Source organism: Aotus nancymaae, unplaced genomic scaffold, assembly GCF_030222135.1.
Source record: "Aotus nancymaae isolate 86718 unplaced genomic scaffold, 86718_ANA_hifiasm-v0.15.2.pri h1tg000003l, whole genome shotgun sequence".
Classification (NCBI taxonomy): domain Eukaryota; kingdom Metazoa; phylum Chordata; class Mammalia; order Primates; family Aotidae; genus Aotus; species Aotus nancymaae.
Genome location: NW_026988414.1, coordinates 30,039,323 through 30,061,212, shown reverse-complemented (window position 1 = coordinate 30,061,212; position 21,890 = coordinate 30,039,323). Strand labels below are relative to the sequence as shown.

The 21,890-nt window shown below is 37.2% G+C and overlaps 1 protein-coding gene across 1 annotated transcript in view; it reads right to left on the bottom strand.

Moving 5' to 3' along the window:
* Positions 1 to 21,890, bottom strand: part of GRIN3A (glutamate ionotropic receptor NMDA type subunit 3A) — a 164,588-nt gene that overhangs the window by 37,336 nt on the left and 105,362 nt on the right. Inside the window, exons 4-6 of the mRNA XM_012467133.3 lie at positions 16,000 to 16,145; positions 11,767 to 11,882; positions 2,191 to 2,342 (exon numbers count right to left, since the gene is read on the bottom strand). Of these exons, the coding sequence (XP_012322556.2) occupies positions 2,191 to 2,342; positions 11,767 to 11,882; positions 16,000 to 16,145 (414 nt within the window). The remainder of the gene's footprint in view (positions 1 to 2,190; positions 2,343 to 11,766; positions 11,883 to 15,999; positions 16,146 to 21,890) is intronic.

The following is a 21,890-nucleotide window of genomic DNA, read 5'->3' as shown; positions in this document are numbered from 1 at the left end:
AGTTCCACCCGGAGGCTCTGAGGGACAACCTGTTTTATGCTTCTCTCCTAGCTTCTGAGGGCTGCTGGCAATCTTTAGCATTTCCTTGGCTTGTAGCCGCATGCTCCAGTCTCTGCCTTTGTTGTCATGTGGACTTTTTCCCTGTGTGTCTCTCCACAAGGATACCCATCATTGAATTTAGGGCCTACCTAAATACAGCATGGCCTGATTTTAACTTCATTAACTACCTTTTCAAAGACCTTATTTCCAAATAAGGTCACATTCTGAAGTTCTAGGTAGACATTAATTTGGGGGGGACACTATTTGTCCCAGTACACTACCAATTTCACTCCCGATTTATGCTTTTACCTTCTGCTCTCCGACGTTTTCTCAGGTATGCTGTGCAATTTCTCTAATTCATTTATTCTACAATCACTTACTGAGTACTACTATATATGAGACATTGACAGTACAGTTGTAAACAAAATCTTTGCCCCTCACCAAATTCTTCCAGTTTAATGAAAGGATACACTAAAACAAAAACCCAATTAAGTATATGTTTAAAAATAATATAATTTATAAATTATGAACAGTGCTGTGAAATAATGTGAGATAGATGAGATTATAAAGGGAGATATGATTCATATTGGTCTGGGATTATCAGAGTCTGAGACTCCCAGAATTCAGCTGGGAGTTTATAATGTAAAGGATTCAGCTGAGCAAGTGTCAGAGGATAACGTATTTTAGGAAAAGGAGGTAACAGCATGTACAGGAAAGCCAGGAGGAAAGTGGCATGGGATGGGGCTGAGAGGTGGGCAGGGCCAGGTCCCATAGGGCAGTGTAGGCCATGCCAACATTTCAGATTTTTGTCCCATTAACATGGGAGGCCACTGCAGGCTTCTGAGCAGGAGAATGGTCTGCCATGTGAAAAACAAATTTGAGTGGGCAGGAGTGAAAGCAGAGAGCCAGTTAGGAGAGCTTTATAGTGGTCCAGGTGAAGAATGATGGCATGAACTCCAGTGACAACAGTGGAGATGACAATAAATGGGCATATTTGAGGCATATTTTATAGGAGGAAAAGACATGGCTTGTTGATGAATGCAGAAGATGAGATGTGAGAGGCATTAAGGATCCTGCCGGTTTCCAGAATGAGTAACTAGATGGCCAGAGGTGCCATTACCAAGATATGAGGCACAGGAGGAAAAATAGATTTAGGAGGGAAGATCAAGGGTTCAGCTTTTGACAAGTTAAATTTGAGATGCCTGGAGGATGTTCAAGTGGAGATGTCAGATAGGAAGGTGGATATATGGTCTGGAGCTGGGAAGATGGGTCTGTGTTGAAATGCAAATTTGGGAGTTCTTGGCAAATAGAGGCTATTTGAAGCTATTATTATTGGCTTTAGGTGGTTTTTTTTTTTTTTTTAATTGTCAAGCTGACCTTGTTCAGGTATATTTGGCTTCTCTTTTAAACATCGGAGCCTGTGGCTCTGGTTATACCTTCCAGTCTCTTATTTTAATCATCCAATTTCTGCCTTATTTTGTATGTTTCTTTCTAATTACATTGTAAAGTCAGAGTACTGCAATAGAAAGAAACAGCTTCTGATAATTTGTGTGCCTTGGAGAAACCACTGAGTATCTCTGGGTATTCTTTTGCTAACTATAAAAGAAGGGAATTGGTTGTTTTCAGTTTTAAAAATCTATGACTCTGTAATCTAAGAAGTACTTGCTAAGGTATGTCTATTTTTCTCCATTTGCAAAGACTTTCGGTGGTCACCATTGGCAAATTAGCAAAGTTTTGATTAGATTTTGCAGGGTATTTTGAAGTATGCATCATGTCCAACAATTAACGATTAAATCAAACACTGTTCATGTCAGTCTCAGATACTATTGCTGTAATTCATGTCAGTTTCAGATACTATTGCTGAAAAACAGCATTTCTTCTGTACTTGTGGATATAGGTTATGGGGAAAAGTAGAAATTTAGATACTTACTCACCAAAATAGCATCACATTTAAATCTAAGACAAACCTGCTTCCCTGTAAATTCCTATAGGATTTGGCACTTTTTGGGCAAAGTAAAAAGTAATCCAAATATTATGTAAAAGCCTAGTAAATGCAATAACCTGGATCATGAGGCACAAGCAACAGCATTTCCTTATGTCTTCTGAGTTAAAGCTATACAACGTGTCACCATTTCAGCAGTCTTTCCATACCTCAGTGACAGCAAAGCTTCTCTTGCCACAGGGAACCACCTTGTACCACTTGTCATGGAGCACATCCATAACCCCGTGTGACTTGTATTGACTGATTAGCTCGGATATGTTGGAGGTCAGTGGAGAGTTGGGCGGGAGGCCAATGCCGTATCCTAGGAGAAAATACAATCTCTGATGAATTTTTTACACTCTTCCTGAGAGATCGCTACAATAGTTTATACCTGTGTGCTACTGCCATCAGACCTAAAAAAAAGGGTGTGATGAGTTTTCATCAACATTCTTCCAAAGCACTCAAAGACATTCCTAATCATGATTACCCTTAAATCAGTGGTATATCTGAGTAGATAAATTGAGTCAGAAAAGGAGAGGAATGGGCTGTGCACAGTGTATTAGTGAAACATTTTAAGATCTTCTGCTTTTCCCTTTAAGATATTTCTTTGAGGCGATCTTTGAGGTCTTTATCAGGGCTAGGATTCTCTATCTACCTCTTCCAGAACACCTCTTCTGAAACTTAAATATAAAAATTGGATTAATCATGGTCTGTGGTTAATGACAGTCTCTTATCACTGTTAATGCATGACCCTCTCTTACATTTTTAAATTTATTTTTTATTTTTGAATAACATAAGACCATGTAAATAAACAATACAATATGAGAACTAAAACATCAATAGGAACTTATAAAAACCAACTTAAATTGTCCAAAAATAAATAAATAAGAGGTAATACCAAGTTTTAGAGAAGATGAGGATCAATAAGATTATATATTGCTTGCTGTAATACAAACTGAAAATCGATACAACCATTTTGGAAAGCAGTTTGGTATTATTTTGTATGGTTGAACATTTACATATTTTAAGACCAGCAATTCTGTTCCTGAGTCCATTCTCAAAGATCTCCTCCACAGGCATACCAGGAGATGTGTACAAAAATGTTCTTAGAGGAACTCTTCATGATAGCAAGAATTGGAAACAACCCAAATGCTCTTTGACAAGAGAATGAGTAATGAAACTGTGGACTATTTGCACAGATGGAATATTAATAATCAAAACTATATGAACTAGAACTAGATGCAACGATATGAAAGACCCTTAGTAATATGCCATTGAATGAAAAAGGTAAATTTCAGAAGATTACTTGCAGCATGAATTCATTGTGTAAACATTAAAACATTCAAAATAATGCAATATAGTTTTAGGAATACATATATATGCATATATATGTGATAATCCTTTTTTTTTTTTTTTTTTTAAGACAGGGTCTTGCTCTGTTGCCCAGGCTCGAGTGCAGTGGTGCTATCATGGCTCATTGCAGCCTTGACCTCCTGGGCTCAAGTGATCCTCCTGGCTCAGCCCCCTGAGTAGCTGAAACCACAGGCACACACTGTGTGACTGACTAATTTTGTATTTTTTGTTGACATAGGGTCTCGCCGTGTTGCCCAAGCTGGTCTTGAATTCCTGGGCTCAAGCAATCCACCCACCTCAGCCTCCCAGAGTGATGGGATTACAGGTATGAGTCATGTGCCCAGCCAGTGATAATACTTATTAAAAAAACAGCAACCACAAGGATATGATAAATGAAAGGTGGTAATGCAGGGCAAGGGAGGCAGGGGAAGGAATGAGGGAGGAACATAAAGATGGAGTTAATTTGTTGTCAGAGTTTTATTAATCAGCTTAGACTTTATCCTCACACCGTGTGGCTTTACTTGCTTTCCGAAATGTTACTATACTGTTAATCTCTTTGATGAGCCATGTCAAAGAGGCTAATTAACTACATTTTGTTTTAGCTATTGGACAGAATAGTAAAAAAAACCAAAAAACAAAAAACATTTTTTTGGGGGCTTCAACATGATTGAGGAAGATAAAATAAAAATATGGTTAGTTATTTTTTCATGGATAAAGACTAAAAGGTTGTCAAGCATCTGAAGATACTTAATAGAAACAAATACCTCCTATAATTATTCTATCTTAGGACTCAATTTCAAGAACACTGGTTTTTGTTCCTTTTTAAATGCAGATACACAATCTTTTTCTTTAAAAAAATAAGGCTTGAGATGTGTGTATAACCAATAAAAGAGATGAAATAATGAAGAAAAAAACTGAGTTTTAATGGGTTGTATTTTTTCTGATAATAATATTATTTGTTCCTTAACAATAGGGAGTCAAGAAAATGATGACAATGTCAAAAGCATGATTAGCATTTTCCATTCAAAGATCTATTTTGAGCGCCTATTTTGTGCCTAGTAGTTTTGGTTTGAAAGGCAGAACTGATAACAAAAGAGATTGGATGGGTAGCTTTTTATTCTGCTGATGTTATTATTAAATAACATTTTAAAATATAATGGGTAATTTATTAGAAGGAAGTAATCAGTTTTCTTTAGAAACATAATGAACGCAGTTGCCAATTCAACTGCACAAACATTTATTCAGTACTTATTTGCACATCAGGCACAATACTAGACACAAGTATATCATAATATTCACTGAAAGGATCAGTGCAACAAGAAGAGCTAATGATCCTAAATATATACGCACCCAATACAGGAGCACCTAGATACATAAGGCAAGTTCTTAATGATCTATAAAGAGACTTAGCCTCCCACACAGTAATAGTGGGAGACTGTAACATCACATTATCAATATTAGACTGATCAACGAGATAGAAAATTAACAAGGACATCCAAGACTTGAACTCAGACCCGGAACAAGTAAACTTAATAAACATTTATAGAACTCTCCACTTCAAATACACAAAACACACATTCTTATCAGTACCGTATCACACCTATTCCAAAAGTGACTACATAATTGGAAGTAAATCACTCCTCAATAATTGTATAGCATTTCATAGGTTTAAATGAAATATTGGTTGGCTGCTTGTTTGTTATTTTCTTCCCTTATTCCTTCCTGTCTCCATTGTTAAGCACAATTATTGGCATAAAAGAGGTTTTCAATTCCCATTTTTAGACTGCATTCTAGCCTGGGCAATAAAGCAATACTCCCATTCTCTCTCCCTCTTTCTCTTCCTTTTTCTTCCTCTTCTTCATTCTATTTTTCTTTCTCTCTTTCTTCCTTCCTTTTTTTCTTCTTTAAAAAAAAATTCACTGATTCACTGACTCACACATTCGTTTATTCGTTCACTCATTCATTTATCCAACAAATAAGTAAATAGGCACCATATTAATCAGTCAGGATTTGGCAGTGACCAAGGTAGATACGATCTCGGCTGTCATGGAATGTACACTCTACTGGGGAGACAGATAATAAACAACACACAGCATAATTATTATTTCATTACAATTGAGATAGGTGCCATAGGGAGAACTGGGCCATATAAGAATAAAGTGTGGAAGGACTTGCTCCTATCTGGTGGGAATGGGATGATGGTTTGGATAATTAGCCAGGTTTGTGGAATATCAATGTGTCTTTCCTCCCTGGGTCCATAGTTTGCAACAACAACAACAGCAACAGATTGGGGCACACAGTTCGGTTAAATCATCCTTGGATTCTAATAATAAGTACTAGGACATACTGAGCTCTGCTGTGTGTGAAGCGCTATTCCACATGTATCCCTACATGAACCGACACCAGAGTGTGTATTACTTGGAGACTTAAAGATTGAATAAATAAACTTCCAAGGTCACACAGCTAGTAGTTGGCAAAGCCAGCATTTTAAAGTAGGTCTATTTGATTTTAAAACCAATGCTTTTCTCGCCATGTCCATTACAACATGTGACCACATCAAAGAAATACTTATTTCCTTCCATTTAATGCAGGCCCCAACACTGTATGCACACTGATGTAACCCTTAAACTAGATAATTCATTTAAAAAACACAATCATCTAAACTGTTGATTTGTTTCTAGTAAACACAAATATACATTGTTCACAGTCAGATTTTACTTATAAACTTTTCTATGTTATGTAGAAATAGTGTGAAAACAGCTCTAACTTATATATGATTATATATGAGAAAATTCACTAGCAAGAACACTCACTAATTATATTGTTTCTCCTAAAACCCTCTGAAAGCTAATCATTGCAACCTACATTAATGTAATCATGGCAGAATTGTTTTTCATTTGATAATCATGTATTGTTCACGTATTCATTTATTAATTCCATAAACCTGCGTTGAGTGCTTATTCTGTGTCCTTCATATGCTATGGAGCTTACCAAGTTAAAACAGCTTAAATTAAGTTATCAACTTAATTAAAAAAATTAATGAATTAAGTTACCAACTTAAAGTTACTTAATGAATTAAGTTACCAATTTGAATTCAAAAAAGGTAAAATATAATGCCTAGGGCACAATGAGGAGGACGGACGAAGTCTGAAAATCCAGAGGAACAAGAAATTGGTACCAGAGGAGAGCATGAGAGATGTCATCTTGAATTGGTTCTTGATCTTTTGGTAGATAAGACAAAAGTATATGATAAGAAAGTTTTAAATTTTGAACTTCATACTTATGATAAATCTACGTATTCTAAGAATAGAATTTTGGCACTACAACAAAAGTGTTAAAATTCCCTAATGAAAAATTTTGACGTTTCAGAGACATTTATAAAAATTGTTACACAAGAAATAATAAATATTAAATCACTCCACTCGATCTTGTCTAGGTTAATTTGCAATCAGTTGCTAAAAATAGATTTCTATCCCTTTAAAATTTCTATTTTAATACAAGTATCGAATATTGATATATTAATGATTTCCAGCAATAATAACTGTTTTTAGCTAATTAAAACAATGAACATGGAATGAGGGAAAATAGGAAAATGAATTATGTGATGATGAGAGGAGTTATTTGTTAAAAGAGATAAAAATCCATTTTATTCAGAAACAAAATAGTAAAACCTTGAGGGTTTTATTTCTGTCCCCACTTATCAGTTGCTTTTCAAATTTGCGTGTGTTCATTAGTCAAAGAATTCTTATTTTTAAATTGCTGACTCAACTTAGCAGCCTGAGTTGCTTTTGTTATTATTAGAAACGTGGCTTTGCAATAAAGACAGGGTTGACTATTTTGTGGTTGATGGATGAAGCAAAATGGAATCCTTCAACCCTAAAGATGAAGGCATCAGCCATCCTGGAAATTGGATACAGCTTAATAGCCCAAGAGAACAATTTTGAGAATAGAATCCTGATCTCTTAACCATTGATAAATCAGCTTTACTCAGCTAAGAGTGGTGGAAATATATTTTGGCTAGCAAATGTATAGTTAGAAATTCAGAGACTAAAAGAATCTTCCTGAAATGTGGTTGGAAAGGAGATATTTTGAAAATAGCATCTCAGATAGGGTTAAAAAGGCTTCAGGGAGAAAGATTTATTCGGTTTTGCAGTCTGTCCTTGGAATACCATATTTAGCTACTCTGGGACAATGGTTGAGAACATATTGTAATGGTCCCAACTATAAAGAGACTATAAAATAGGTTTCCCTTAGCCTCAGTACATCAAAGTGGGGAGAGAAATGTGTGGGAGAGTTGAAACTTAGGAAGACTATCCTGGAAGAATTTTATGGTGAATTGGTCTCAATTTATTAATTCAATATACTATATAATAATAATTTGTTGAGCACTTCTTATGAGCCAAACAAGTTCCTACAGTACATGCTTTGTATGTATTACTTAATCCTCACAACAATTCTATCACAAATTTCCTATTGATCTCCCCATTATGCAGATGAGGAAGCTGAAGAGTAGATTAAATAGATTACCAGTTAATACCAGCAATTTTATCCTACCCCAAGTACTCAGACTCCAAAGCCAGTGCTCCAAGCACTGTATTAAATAATCACTAGAAAGCAAGTAAAAGAACAAACTCAAAAGCAGGCAAAGGTCTTTGGCAGAAAGGTCACACATCATTATTGTGTGTTACATTACTCTTTCTCCTCGTTTGAGCTTTGTTGTCAGCTAACTCCAATGCACAAACTGGAGACATATATTCATTTATCTCAACACTTTCTTTTTTTTCCCCCTGCACACAATATGTATTTGTGCCCCTAGTATATGGTATTTAATTCAACCAAAGGCTCTCCACATGCTTTCAAATCCTTAATAGTTTGGGTTGCTCTGCTGTATACTGTTTAGTACAAATGAACACTCATGAAAGGGTTTCAAACTCAGTGTGGAGCCACTGTCTCTTATTTGCCTTACTTTTTCCTTTTAAGTCAAAATAAATGCAGAATGGTGAAGTTGGGAAGAATAATAGTTATCTTCATCTGTTCAGGCTTCTATAACAAAATATCATAGACTGAGTGACTTATAAACAAAAGAAATTTATTTCTTATAGTTCTGGAGGCTGGGAAGTCCAAGAGCAGGGCACTGGTAGATTTGGTGTCTGGTGAGGGACTGCTTTCTGGTTCATAGATGGTGGCCTGTGGCTAGGTCCTCACATGCTGAAAAGGGTGAATGAGCTTCGTTGAGCCTATTTCATAGGGGAATGAATTCCATTTTATTACAGTGGAACCTTTATGACCTAATCACCTCCCACTAGGTCCCACCTCCTAATATCATCACCTTGGGGATTAGATTTCAACATATGAACTTTGGGGAGGCACAAATATTCAGACCATAGTAGGAGTTACACTGAGTGTCACACATATAGTACTTAGTGTGTTACTACTATATAGAGTGACGGTAGGTACATTCAACATGAAGGAATCATTGCACTGTTTTCTCTTGTCTTAGTACATTTAAACATTTGGGAAAGTATAGATACAAGCTATTAACTAAGTGAGTGAATTAGGTATTTATTTAAAATGTAATTAGTTATTTAATAGGTAATAGATCATTTATTACATAATTGTTATATGCCTAGCATTGTACTAGACCCTGTGAAAAGATATGGGTAGGCATCTAAAACAGTCTTGTAAGCTAAATGGCCAAGTATTGCTCATAAACTGCTTTGATGATGTTTTTTATACCTATGCAGTCTAAATAATAAAGCTCACATTTTAATAAGTTCAAGAAACGTAAATGTTATTAAAGGACAGCATATAATATTTTAACAATTGAGAGAAATATGAAAAATTTCTCTCAGTTTAATTTGAGATTAAATTAAATTAAATTTAAATTAATTTAAATTAAATTTCAATTCAATAAATAATTTAACTGGGAGAAATATTGAGACATATTTTCATATTTCTCTCAATTAAATTTTTTAAAATATTATATACTATCCTTTAATAACATTTAAATTTCTTGAACTTATTAAAATATGAGCTTTATTATTTAGATGGTAGGTGGCTCATGCCTGTAATCCCAGCACTTTGGGTGGCTGAGGTGGGCGGATCACTTGAGACCAGGAGTTTGAGATCAGCTGGCCAAAATGGTGAAACCCTGTCTATATTAAAAATACAAAAATTAGCTGGGCATGGTGGTAAACACCTGTAATCCCAACTATTTGGGAGGTTGAAGCATGAGAATCACTTGAACCTGGGAGGCAGAGGTTGCAGTGAGCTGAGATCATGCCACTGCACTCCAGCTTGGATGATAGAGTGAGACTCAGTCTCAAAATATATATATATATATGAAATTCATATTTTTAAGAAAAGTAGCAATCAAGACTTTAACTAGTATTTCTACCACATTGCTTTGTGTAATTTATATGTATCCTCTCTTTGTGTTTTATTGAGTTAGGTTTTTGGGGTATGAACTTATTGTCAGGGGCAGTATTGAATTAAATTTTCTGATGTGTACCCCATCCATTTTGAGAATAACCTCATAATGATAATAATACACTCTCAATTGAAACCTGCAGTCTTTCTGCTCTCTTGCAGGGAGGGCTCTTCCATTCACCATTTTGTGCCTATCTTCTTTGAAAACAATGTGATTTCTAGAGATGATGGGAACTGCAAGAGGCTAAGTCTCAGGAGCACAGATGGAAATGTAAACAGGAAACCAGTGGGGAGTTAATTGCGTGGCATCTGGCACTGGGGTCCAACAGAGGCAAACAAGCCATCTTACCACTGTCTTTTGACAAGATAGGGTTGTCCCCTGAAGATAAAGGTGGAAAATGGAGCCCCTCATTCTTAGGTCTTCTACACATGATTCAGTGTTAGTAGCTCCTAATGGCAGAAGGGACCTCAGCTACCCAGTGCATCTAGGACAGAAATAAAATGTAACATCCCTAGATGCTACAAAAAATGAGAAATTTCCCATTGTTACATAAATATGGGATTATGTACTGAATGTTGTTTGCTTTTCTAGCTTTTTCTTTTTCTGTCTTTGCTATCTTAAATGGTAGTCTTAATATAAGACCAATACTGCTAATTGCCTCTTGGAAATTTCTGAGTTCCATCCCTGCTTCAGGTGGGGGTCACTTTGCCTGGAGAGGGGACTGATTTCTGATAGGAGAAGACATGAAGAAATAGCATCAGCTATAACATTCTCATTTATCACAAAAACAAAGACAGAGGTAAAAAATCTGCTGACGCATTTAGAGGAGACAGAGACCAACTGTGGCTGGGAAATTGAAATCAGAATAGTCTTGATATCCTAGTTAACAAACAGGAAAGTACAGATTTCTGGAAATAGCAGTTGGGCACCCCCATGGGATTGTTTCAAGCCAAGTGTTTTCTGAGAAGTGAGCATGGCTGTCTTGAGAGCCAGCAGGTACTGTCAGGGAAGGGAAGCTGGGAATTGGAAAATGTGAAATTTGCTGGTTCAAACTATCAGCTGCACATATCAAACATCACTCAGAATGAAAGGAGCTACTGACAAAGCAATCTTTCTTTGGTTTTGAAGTTTGATTGATTGGGTGATCACATTAGAAGGAAAAATTTGCTGCTAGTGGGGAAAAAGATCTGAGATCCCAAACAAGGATCCAAGGTTTTGTTTGGGACCCCAAAGGGCATTAAACTAGAATAAATTTTTCTTTCTACTTATTTTTCAACTAGTGGAAGAACACTTATTAACAATGAGCTTTAGATTTCAGTCCCAGTATTATCATCTTATTGTACAATTATGAAAATGTTATGTAATATCCTTGGGCTTTTTTGTTTATCAAATGAGTAGATTGGATTAGATCAATATTGGGGCTCTTCCAGTTGTAAAATGTAATCATTCTAGTTTTGCCATCAGATTTGCTACAGTATTTGGCTGTTGGAAAATATAGATTTCCCTGACTTATTGGAGGTCAAGGTGGGAGGATCACTTGAGGCCAGGAATTGGAAACAAACTTGGGCAACATAGCAACAAAACACCCTGCTTACACACACACACACACACACACACACACGCACACATTCACACACACACACACACACACGCACACACCACATTAAATTCAAATCAACTCCCTATTTCTTACACTGTGCCACCACTCCCAGATATCTGAAGCAACATAATTTGGGTGACAATGATTTTCTCCCCCTAACAATTGGGTAAATAAATATTTGTCGAATAGGTGAAAAATAAATTCCTAACTTCGGCAACTTAATAGCTAAGTGCTTAGGAGTTGAAAAAGAAAACAAGGGAAGATGAATAGCTCTTTGCTTCTGACTTTGGCATTTGTGACTTGCTAGGTTGGCAAACTGAGCACATCCTGAGTAAAAGTGAATCAAGAGTGACTGATTAATACCTTCTATGGCAAATGGCTTCCCCACAGTGAGAAGTTTGCAGTCAGCATCTATTGACACTTCATAATCCAGAAGGGCTTTGTCCATGATGAAGGCGTCTAGTTTCTCTGGATCATTCCTATATTTAAGACCAGAGGAGAAAAGTGAAAATGATTAATTAATAGGAAGGAAGCACGAAGGCTGACAACAGGCTTTTGTTTAGGGGACAGAAACCTGGACACAAAGGGCAGCACAGGCTACCTAGCTGCTGACTTAGCTGTCCTGGCTTCTCACTGACCTCCAGACTATAGACCAGGGGAGACAGACACTCTTATAAGAGAGTATGACATTTTTCCAGTGGGTTTATCTACCAGTTTCTTTCATTACTTTTAAATCCATCAATAAAGCTAGAGCCACTCTGAATAGAATAGGAAGGTGGCTAGAGAAGGTTCATTCTTATTATACCATTAGAGTGATTTCTTGTTGTTAGGCATTGCCTTCATTGTTCTCTATACATTTCATCACTCAGAATGACTATGATATAAAAGATGAGGAAATTGAGGTTAGAGGGTTGAAGTAACTTCGGCCAGGTTACATAGATAGTGTTGGGACCAGGGCTTCCACTTGAAAAGAGGGCAAGGAAGGAGAAGTTTTAAATGGAAATAACTTGTCTAAAATACATGCAACACCTTCTTTGTTTTCAGCCACTTCTAATTCTTTTTGGAAAGGTGAAAGACATAAATCCATTTAAGAAAGGATTTTCTATCAGGAAAAGTTTCAGAAGAACTCTTGGCCTAATTTGCTTTTATTGTGACTATGTCATGAGCCCATCCCTGGATATTGTCACCATGGAAATGGGCTATTACTCTTATTGGCTGGGTGGTGTCATCTGGAGCCAGGGGTTGGGTAAGCCCCACATAAATCAGTGAGAGTAGAAGAGAGATGAAGAAATGTGGGATGCTGTGACCAAAAAGAGGGAATGGATTTTGTAAAGACCAGAAAAGCAACTATTTTGTGCACTGTATTATCTCCCCAATTAAAGTGTAAGTTTCTTGAGAATAAGAACTCTGTATTATACTTCCTTCTCTCTCACGCGATGACTCTCTCAGGTCCTTTTTATTGTGTAAGTGTAGATGTTTATTTTTTAGAAGCAAGAATATTTATTAATTTGAAAAAAAGAAAGATTTTCTACCCTTACAGTTGTCCAAACAGAACAACTCTAAGGGTAGAAAATTACAAGTCTTCTGCAAAAAGAACAACTCTTTTCTATCCCTCCTGGGCTCAGTCTGTTCTCTCTTAGATCCTCTCTTAGGGGTGAGGCTGTTCCAATTCAACACAGTGTGGCCTCTAAACAGAGGAGAATATGACTAGAATTCATAAAAAAAATCAAAAAGAGAAAGACATCTCTACACACCAGGAGATTCATCAGTGGGCAGGAAACACATCTTTACAGGAATGGCTTTGTCCGGGTCATGTATAGACACATGGTTGGTAGGTCAGCTTCCCTTTTCGGTACCAATGACCATTGCTTTCTTATCCTACTCTTCAAATAAGTAAAATACCCAATTTCAAATGCATCCCCTTTTCCAAGGGGTATCAGATTTAAGTTACAATGAGGCCCACGTTTGACTTTAACCGGAATGAAGCACCCCCCAGCTCTACAGCAGTGGGAAGCTTCACAAAGGGTTGGGGATAGATGTGGATTGTCTCCTAGGAGTTGATGATAAGGAATCTTAATGGAATCTTGGCAATAAAATAAAAATCGAGCTGAAAGCTGTTTCTCCAATCAAAGTTCGACTGCCACAATACCGTAATGTACCTTGAGAGCTAACTACCAACAAGTTATCATTTGCCAATATTCCACAAATATTTGTGGTAGCAATATAGCAGTAAAAAAGATGAGGTTCATTTCAGTTTTTTAAAAACGAGTAATTCATAAAGCCTAATTTCTCTGGTATCCTTCCTTAAATAACTACTCTTGACTTTGGACTGCAAAGTGCAGATAGCTATGATGAATTTCAATTACATGAAAGGCAAGAAGCAGTCAGCTCCCAGACTCCCATGGGACCCTGAGTCACTGGTGAGGAAATGGCCAAGTGAGATCCAGGTACAAGTAGCTTCTAGACTGGATGAATCACTGCTGTGGCTCGCAGGGCCCCCAGTAGTTATTTCTATTATAGAATCATGCCCTGTCTTTTCTTAGGCATTATTTTAAAATACATATCACATACCACGAGAAAACTAGTCACATATTAACATAACAAAATGAATAAGAATATTAATGGAGGTTAATTTTTTTGGAAAACTGTTAATGAGAAAGCAGCGCACTGAGAGAGTAGAATTAAGTCCAGGGGAATCTCGATGGGAGAGGGAAAGGACAGGTTCAATATGTAGAAACTGCCTTGCATGGGCAATGCCAGGGGTTGTGCCTTGTAGGTCAGAGCTCTGGGATGCCAGGGAGGTAACATGAAGACTGTGGTTGTGGGAAGTGGTGGCTAAGAGCATAGGAAATGATTAGACTGAAAGTGGAGAGTTAAGGCCCAGGGAGAAGTGGTAAGAGGGCATTAATGATAAGCTCTGCCTATATTTCAGTTTCATCTCAATAAGTGAATTGCTTGGGGAGCTTGTTAAAATGAAGATTCTGATGCCATAGGTTTGGGATGAGGCTGGAGTTGCTTCATTTCTAACTAGCTTTCAGATACCAACTGGAACATAGATGTTGCTGGGACATGGGCTATTCTTTAACCTTCAATGGCCCACTCTCCCATCATGGTTCCTAGACAAGTCTGAAGCAGTGATTGGATTCCAGAGACCTGATCCTGGTCCTGACTTTGCCACTTGCTAGCTGTATTACCAAAAAAATGGACTTTCAGGCCTTCATCATCTGTGGCTGCTTTCTTCAAGATTGCTTCTCTTCAGGCTAGGGTGGGGCCAGCGCTGGGCATGTGTGCCTTCTCAGGTAAAGCTCCTGGGATACATGAATGCCCTGCATGGAGTGGAACCGCTGGGGACTGCAGCAGTTGCTCCTCTCATCCTTTTTTACACTGTCAGCAGAGCCCAGTTTGTCTGCCATTTCTATTGAGCTGGAAGCTGTTGCTACCCTGACATCTTTTTCTTTCTCTCAACCATAAATTTGCCTGAAGAAGAGAATACACAAGAAGATCTGGGAGGCAAAGGGGCTCTAAACTTCATGTCAGAGAGAGACTCTAATGTGTTGATGTTCTTGCAAAATTAAAAGTGGCATTTCATAGTACTTACACATCATATAGAATTTTGCAAATATGACAGAACAAGGCTTTTTCTCTTAGCTAGAGTTAAGAGTCCATAACATTTTTAAGTGGCCTATTTCTAAAGTTGTCGAGAGAGACAAAACCCTTATGTTCCGTGAAATTATTTCTTTATTTCTACTCTTTCTTAAAAAAGAATTTGAGGTGGCAGCTCTTGCTGTCCATTGGGGAGATTATTGAAGCTGACCATGGGGAAACCAGTTTCCTGATGCTGCACAATTCTAGGAATTGGAAGTGTGGATATCTGTTATTATCTTGATTCCATCAACCAGGAGGGAGAAAACTGCTCACCCTCATGCCTTCATGTTTTTCAGAAACCATTCTTTCCCTTTTCCCAGGAAGACTAGATGGAGCAGACCCATCGTTGCACTGTCTGCCTTTACATTCAACATCATTGAATTACAGGCTCTGATAATCTTCCATGGCAATGTGATTTCTCTTGATTGCTTCTCATAAATTTTGATGAGAAAAATGCAGGCATGGGAATCATTGTCTTCTATCTTACTTCCTTTCTACAGAAAAATCTCTAAGATAAATTCCATTTCCTTGTGGCAAGAGGAGGCATTCCATGCATTTAGAGATATATTCACTGTGAAGAAAAACGTTGCCTTGGGACGCTTTATCCTCTGGCCGCATTCCCTGTGTGTTTGATCATTTCAGCACCATTGTTTTCTCAAGTGATGTGAAGCCAACATTTACTTCCCCCACCATCTGCTATGCTAGTGGTCCCACTGGCTCTTTGAACGAAGCTATTATCAACTTGAGACTATGCAGGTCACAAGTAATATAGGCCACAAAATTAAATACACACTATTTCACACTATCTCCTGGGATCTCACACAGTGTAAAATATTACTGAATGCAACGTGGGTATATTTGTCTGTCATTTTCAGAAACTGAAAAACAGTATGTCAGTAGCTAAATTACTTCACTACAGTGAGAATTTTTCTTTGTATCCAAGACACTCACTTCAGATATTCCACTCCATCGGGGGTGGCTGGAACATTGTACCTTCTCATATATTCATGCATCTCTGGGAAACTCTGTCTCACATAATCTTCAGCACTGCTTTCTCGGACAGTTCCAAAGCGGAATCCTTGGGAAGGATGATGCAACTGTGAGGGAGGAAAAGAAAAGACTTAAATAAAAATTATTCTTAGAATTGTTTTTAACATTTTTCCATAATTCTTTGAAACTTGATAATAATTCAGAACTTTTTTTCTTCTTTTAAGTCTATAAAGAAATTGCTTCTTCCCAGATAATTCAGAACTTTTCTAACACCCACAGGCAGAAGCACGTACTTAGAAATGTGCAGACATGGGTACATGCTTTTTAACATTAGTAATTGTCCTATCTTTAGTAGCAAGCAGATGGAAACAACAAACAAAAATACAAAACATTTGTTTTTGTTTTATATTGAGAACCAATTAGAATTCTTTAGAAGCTGTGCAATTGGCATGTAGAATCAGTCTCATTATTGTAAATTGCTTATCAGACAGGATATATTCATAATAAAGATTATGATACTCCTTGGTTAGAATGACTCAAAGGCCAAGTTAAAACCTTGCATTCTGAGATTATAATAAACCTGCCCTAATGCTGTGACTACATCACTTTTGTGTTTGGCCATCTTTATGCTATATTACATTCTGTTTATTGAATTTATTTTTGGTGTTATTATAAAATGCTCTCTTTCCTTTAAATAACTGTATTATCCAATGCTGAGTCATGCTGTATATTTGTTCAAATGGAATGGTATGTAAGATAATTTGGAGTGACAGAGGGGAGGGCGGCAGGAGTAGACCTAATAATTTCATAGGTTTCCAGGGTGCAAGACACCTCACCGTGTGTATTAGTCGGTTCTCACACTGCTATGAAAAAATACCTGAGACAGGGTAATTTATCAAGAAAAGAGGTTTAATTGACTTACAATTCTGTATGGCTGGGGAGGCCTCAGTAAACACAAAATCATTGAAGAGGGCACCTCTTCACAGGGTGGCAGGAGAGAGCATGAGTGCCGAGTGAAGGGAGAAGCTCCTTATAAAACCATCAGATCTCATGAGAACTCACTCACTATCACGAGAACAGCCCCGTGATTCAATTATCTTCACCTGGTCCCTCCCACAACACATGGGAATTATGGGAACTACAATTAAAGATGAGATTTGGGTGGGGACACAGCCAAACCTTGTCACTGAGAGAAAAGAGTGTGTATTGGGAGACCTGCAGAGACTGTCTGTCACTAAGGAGAATAAAGAGAGATCACACGAAACATTACTATTCAATGGAAGTTCTAGAGAAGCATTAATGTGTAATCTAAAGCATGGACTATTTAAAAAAATGAGAATGAACTGGGATTGGGCCACATTACTGTGGTCAGCAATATTTTAGAGATAATACATCTCCACAATAATTATAGTCAAGTCTTTGTACATTTTTGTTTTGCTTGATATTAGCATATTTTATATAATTAGTTCTGATGTGATTCCCTGGGGACAGAAATCTATGGATGGGCTTCATGGAGTTTATAAACCTCCTGAAATAGTAGGCAATAGTTTTGTAAATGTGTTTGTAATTTTCATCTAGGAGGGAGATAATACAGAGTATTTTTTTAATAATTAGGATTTTAAGTTGCTTATCCTGAAAACGATTAAGAACTCACTGAATATGGTGACAAATAATATATATTTGAAGATGAATTAGTTTTGACACCCAGTAAAAGTCTAACAATATGGTAATAGTTAAAAAAATTATATGGCATATTCTTATAGAGTGTAATACAACGTATAAATCATATTCATAAAGTATGCTTCATAAAACAAGGCAAATGCTCATATGACAGGTGGAAAAAAGCTTTTATATGGTATAATCAAAATTAAGTACATATACATCTATTTAAATGCTATGATTTCCCATATATATTATATACACACACACAAATGCACACACACCTTGGAAGAAAACCCACGGGAGTTGAATTTACAAGTGTATTTTTTATTTACAGATTATCTGTGGAAACACCATGTTTGTAAGTCGAAAAAAAAATGTTATTTTAAAATTAGCAAAATAAATCACTCATTCATGTATTCAACATTTATTGAAGGCCTACTCTGTACAGTGCTCAAAGTTACTAGGGCTAAGAGATAAATATCTGCAATCACTGCCATATAGGAACTCTCACAGCCTGGTTGTTCATTGTATTTCTTTGGTATCCCGCTGTTAAGTAGGTAACATAACTTACTCTGAGTTTAATGTAATTGTTCCATGCACTGAACAAATTCTAATGCTTTATGCCAGCATAACCTTAATGCCACATCAACAATAATAACAATATTTAACATTTATTAAACACTTATCATGTGCCAAACGTGGAACTTAGAGCTTTACATGCATTATCCTGCTGAATCCTCATAATAGCTTCACGAGGAGTGCACTGTTGTTACTTCCTATTAGGGATGAGTAAACTGAAGCTCAGAGAAGTGAAGTAATGGGCATAAGATGATGCAGTTATAAGTAGTAGGAACTGGTCCAGAACCCATGTCTATCTTATTTCAAAGCATATGCTATTATCTACCATATCATCTTGCATTCTAGCTCATGACAACTGAAGTGACAATGTTTATTAGGAGGAATTCACCAAGCTTTTAAAGATATTATCCTTATGCCTTGAACCCCCAGGCTGTTCTCATAGTAGCAAACTGCAGTCCTATGGCTTGAGCAAGGCAAATTTTCAGCCTTGTCTGTCCAACGCCTATTAACTTTTCAAGACCTAGGTCAAAGTTTTCTATGTAAAGTTATTGGTTTTGTCGAACTTCACCCTCCTACCCAGAACAAAAACAATTAAAAAATTAACTACTTATTTATCTGTGCTGATATGATAGCTTGTGCATTCAAAATATATAGGCAAATATTTATTTAAGCAACCTTTGGCCTTTCCATGCATTATCTCCTTTGATCCTACCAAGGAATGTGAGGTAGATATGCCTATCATCTTTTTACATAAAGAAACTGAAGACCAGAAAGTTTGTCATTTGTCCAAAGTCACAGAACTAGTAGTTGTACCTAGGATTTGAATTCAGCCTGATCAAAGGCATTCAGCTTTTGACAGCTGTGGAACACTGCGTCTGATACTAGGTCATACTGACTCCTTCAGTCTGGTCATTACAAAATTTGCTACTTATATGCCAGGCAGTGAACTAAGGGCTTAAAAAAATTTTACAATAATCCTAAAAGAGAAATGTTATTTTTTTACTTTGCTGATCAAAACACTGAAGTTTGGAAAGTTAAAGTAACACGAACTTCTCATGACTAGATATTAACAAGCTTCAGCTATTTTCCTTAACTTGCAGACTAAGTTTCATTTGTTTGTGTAATACAGTTACCTATCATGACCTTTGGCACCTGGCAGGTAGTCTGTATCTGTCTGTCAAGTTAATTTATTTTATCTAGCCTATTTTTCTATCCTGCTTTATTGTAATTTATATGCATTCTTCTGCTCTCAGTTCAGTAATTACTTCCTTAACTTATTGTATAGGCCAGATTCTTTTTTTGTAAGCCCTTGTAGTACATATATCTATCTTTTGTGGAACCCATCACAGTTTCAGTTTTAAATTTAATTGTGTAATCATGTGATTAGTGTCTAGACTCTCGGTTTCTTCACTAACTGGAAGCTCCATGTAAACAAGAATGATATTAATGTAGCCTTGTATTTCTAATGCCTTTCATTGTGCAGTTGGTCAAGAAAATGCTTGATGAGTAATTAATTGATAACTATTCTTTGAACTTAGAGGAAGGTGAGAGTTTTGTCATCTCACTTAGCACAAACTATGCTAACAGTATAGCTTATAACTCAAGCTTTCTAAATAAACCCTCTCTTTAAGGTGAAAGCTTGTAGAATCATTAATTAAAATATCTTTCTATCATATAGAAAGAGAATTCCTTCTACATTTCTTCACATTATGTTATGAGAATACTTTTATGGCCTATGACCTGTTTTAGTGAAACCCTGCTTTTCTGGGTCTTTTTTCTCTTCAGAATGCACCAGCACATTATTCCTTCCCAAAGCATGGAAGGAGTCAGGGAGCCCGCAGACCTAGCCTGAGAATTCCAGTAGAGGACTGGCTCTTTGCGTTTTTCCTTTCCATGACTTTCTGTTGTGTTTGCTCATCAGCTCCTCATCGACTCTGTGAAGGCAAAGGTTCTCAGGTTCTGAGAATGAAAAGTTCTTTCTGGGGTTAGCAAATAACCAGACTCCAGAAGAGAAAGCATTTTATTAGCCTGACAGGGACCTCACTCCAACATGGATTTATTTTGCAAACACTGCCACTGCTCTCGTTCGAGTCACTGTTATTTCTGCCATTCACATATTCCCTTTCTTCCTTTCTAATCCACTCAGAGAAATTGTAGAATTCAGATATGATCATGTCCCTCACTTGCTTAATACCCATCAGTGGCTCCCCGTGGCCCTGGGGATGAAGTCCAAACTCCTCACTTGGCCTCTAGGGTTCCGCATGTTTGACTCCTGCCTTCCTTTTCCTAGGCTTGTTGTCCTGCTCTCCTCATGGCCTTCCAAGCGTTGACAGTTCTCTGATTTCCAAAACATACATTTTGCTTGATCAGAGAGCTCTTGCATATAAGTCTTCAGTCTGCCTGGGACACTCTTTTTTCCTCATCCCTACTCTTTTTTTTAATTGTTCTTTACGTTCTGGGGTACATGTGCAGATCATGCAGGATTGTTGCATAGGTACATACATGGCAAGGTAGTTTGCTGCCTCCATCCCCCCGTCACCTATATCTGGCATTTCTCCCACTGTTATCTCTCCCCAACCTCCCCAGCCCCCACTGTCCCTTCCCTAGCCCCCCACCCCCCACCTTAATAGACTCCAGTGTGTGATGATCCCCTCCCTGTGTCCATAGCAGCAATTAATAGCCTACTAACCAAAAAAAAGTCCAGGTCCAGACTGGTTCACAATCGAATTCTATACCAGACTTACAAAGAGGAGCTGGTACCACTCCTTCTGAAACTATTCCAAATAATACAAAATGAGGGAATCCTTCCCAGATCATTTTATGAGACCTCATCCCTACTTCTTTGTCTAGCTAACTCTTAAATGTCACTTCCTCAGGAAAGCCTTCACTGACCCCTAGACCTGTAACACCCTCCCATTATACCTACAGTTTCACATAGCACTGACAACACTTGGAATTATTTTTGCAATTTGCCTTCCCTGCTAGATTGTAAATTTCCATGGGGGTGGTACCCATGGTGATTTCGTTCATGTGATTGTAAGTCTTCAACAAATGTTAGCTGCTATTATTATTATCATTGTTATACAACAAACACAGTGCTTAGCACGTTGTAGATGCTTGATAAATACTGGCATAATAAGTGAATTATTATTATTAAGATAATTAATGAGATTCTCCTAGGTTAGATACATTACAGATTTGATGCTTTTTTATCACACCTTCTGCTGTCGTTTTGTCCCCTTAAAATTATTTTTTTCCTTTGTTACTTTAATTCTTTCAAAATGATGTATTCTTCTTTCTTTCTGTGTGTGAGATTCTAATGAAAAATAACCATGGGCTACTCTGCAGTCACAGAATAATAGAATCAGAAAAGGGATTTAAGAGTTATTGATGCAACCCAGTGGGCCAGCATAGTCCACCTTGTGTATAATTCAGACAGCCAGGGATGTCAGAAAGCCTGCATCAAGGAAAAAGGATAAAAGTGTACAAAGAGCTTAAGCATTTGAGCTGCATTACAACCATCACCAAGAAGTCCCAGTGAGAGAAGCATTTCTTTAAAGTTTCAGCTAAATACCTCACCAGCTCTTCCAATTCTGTTTATATTTGCATCA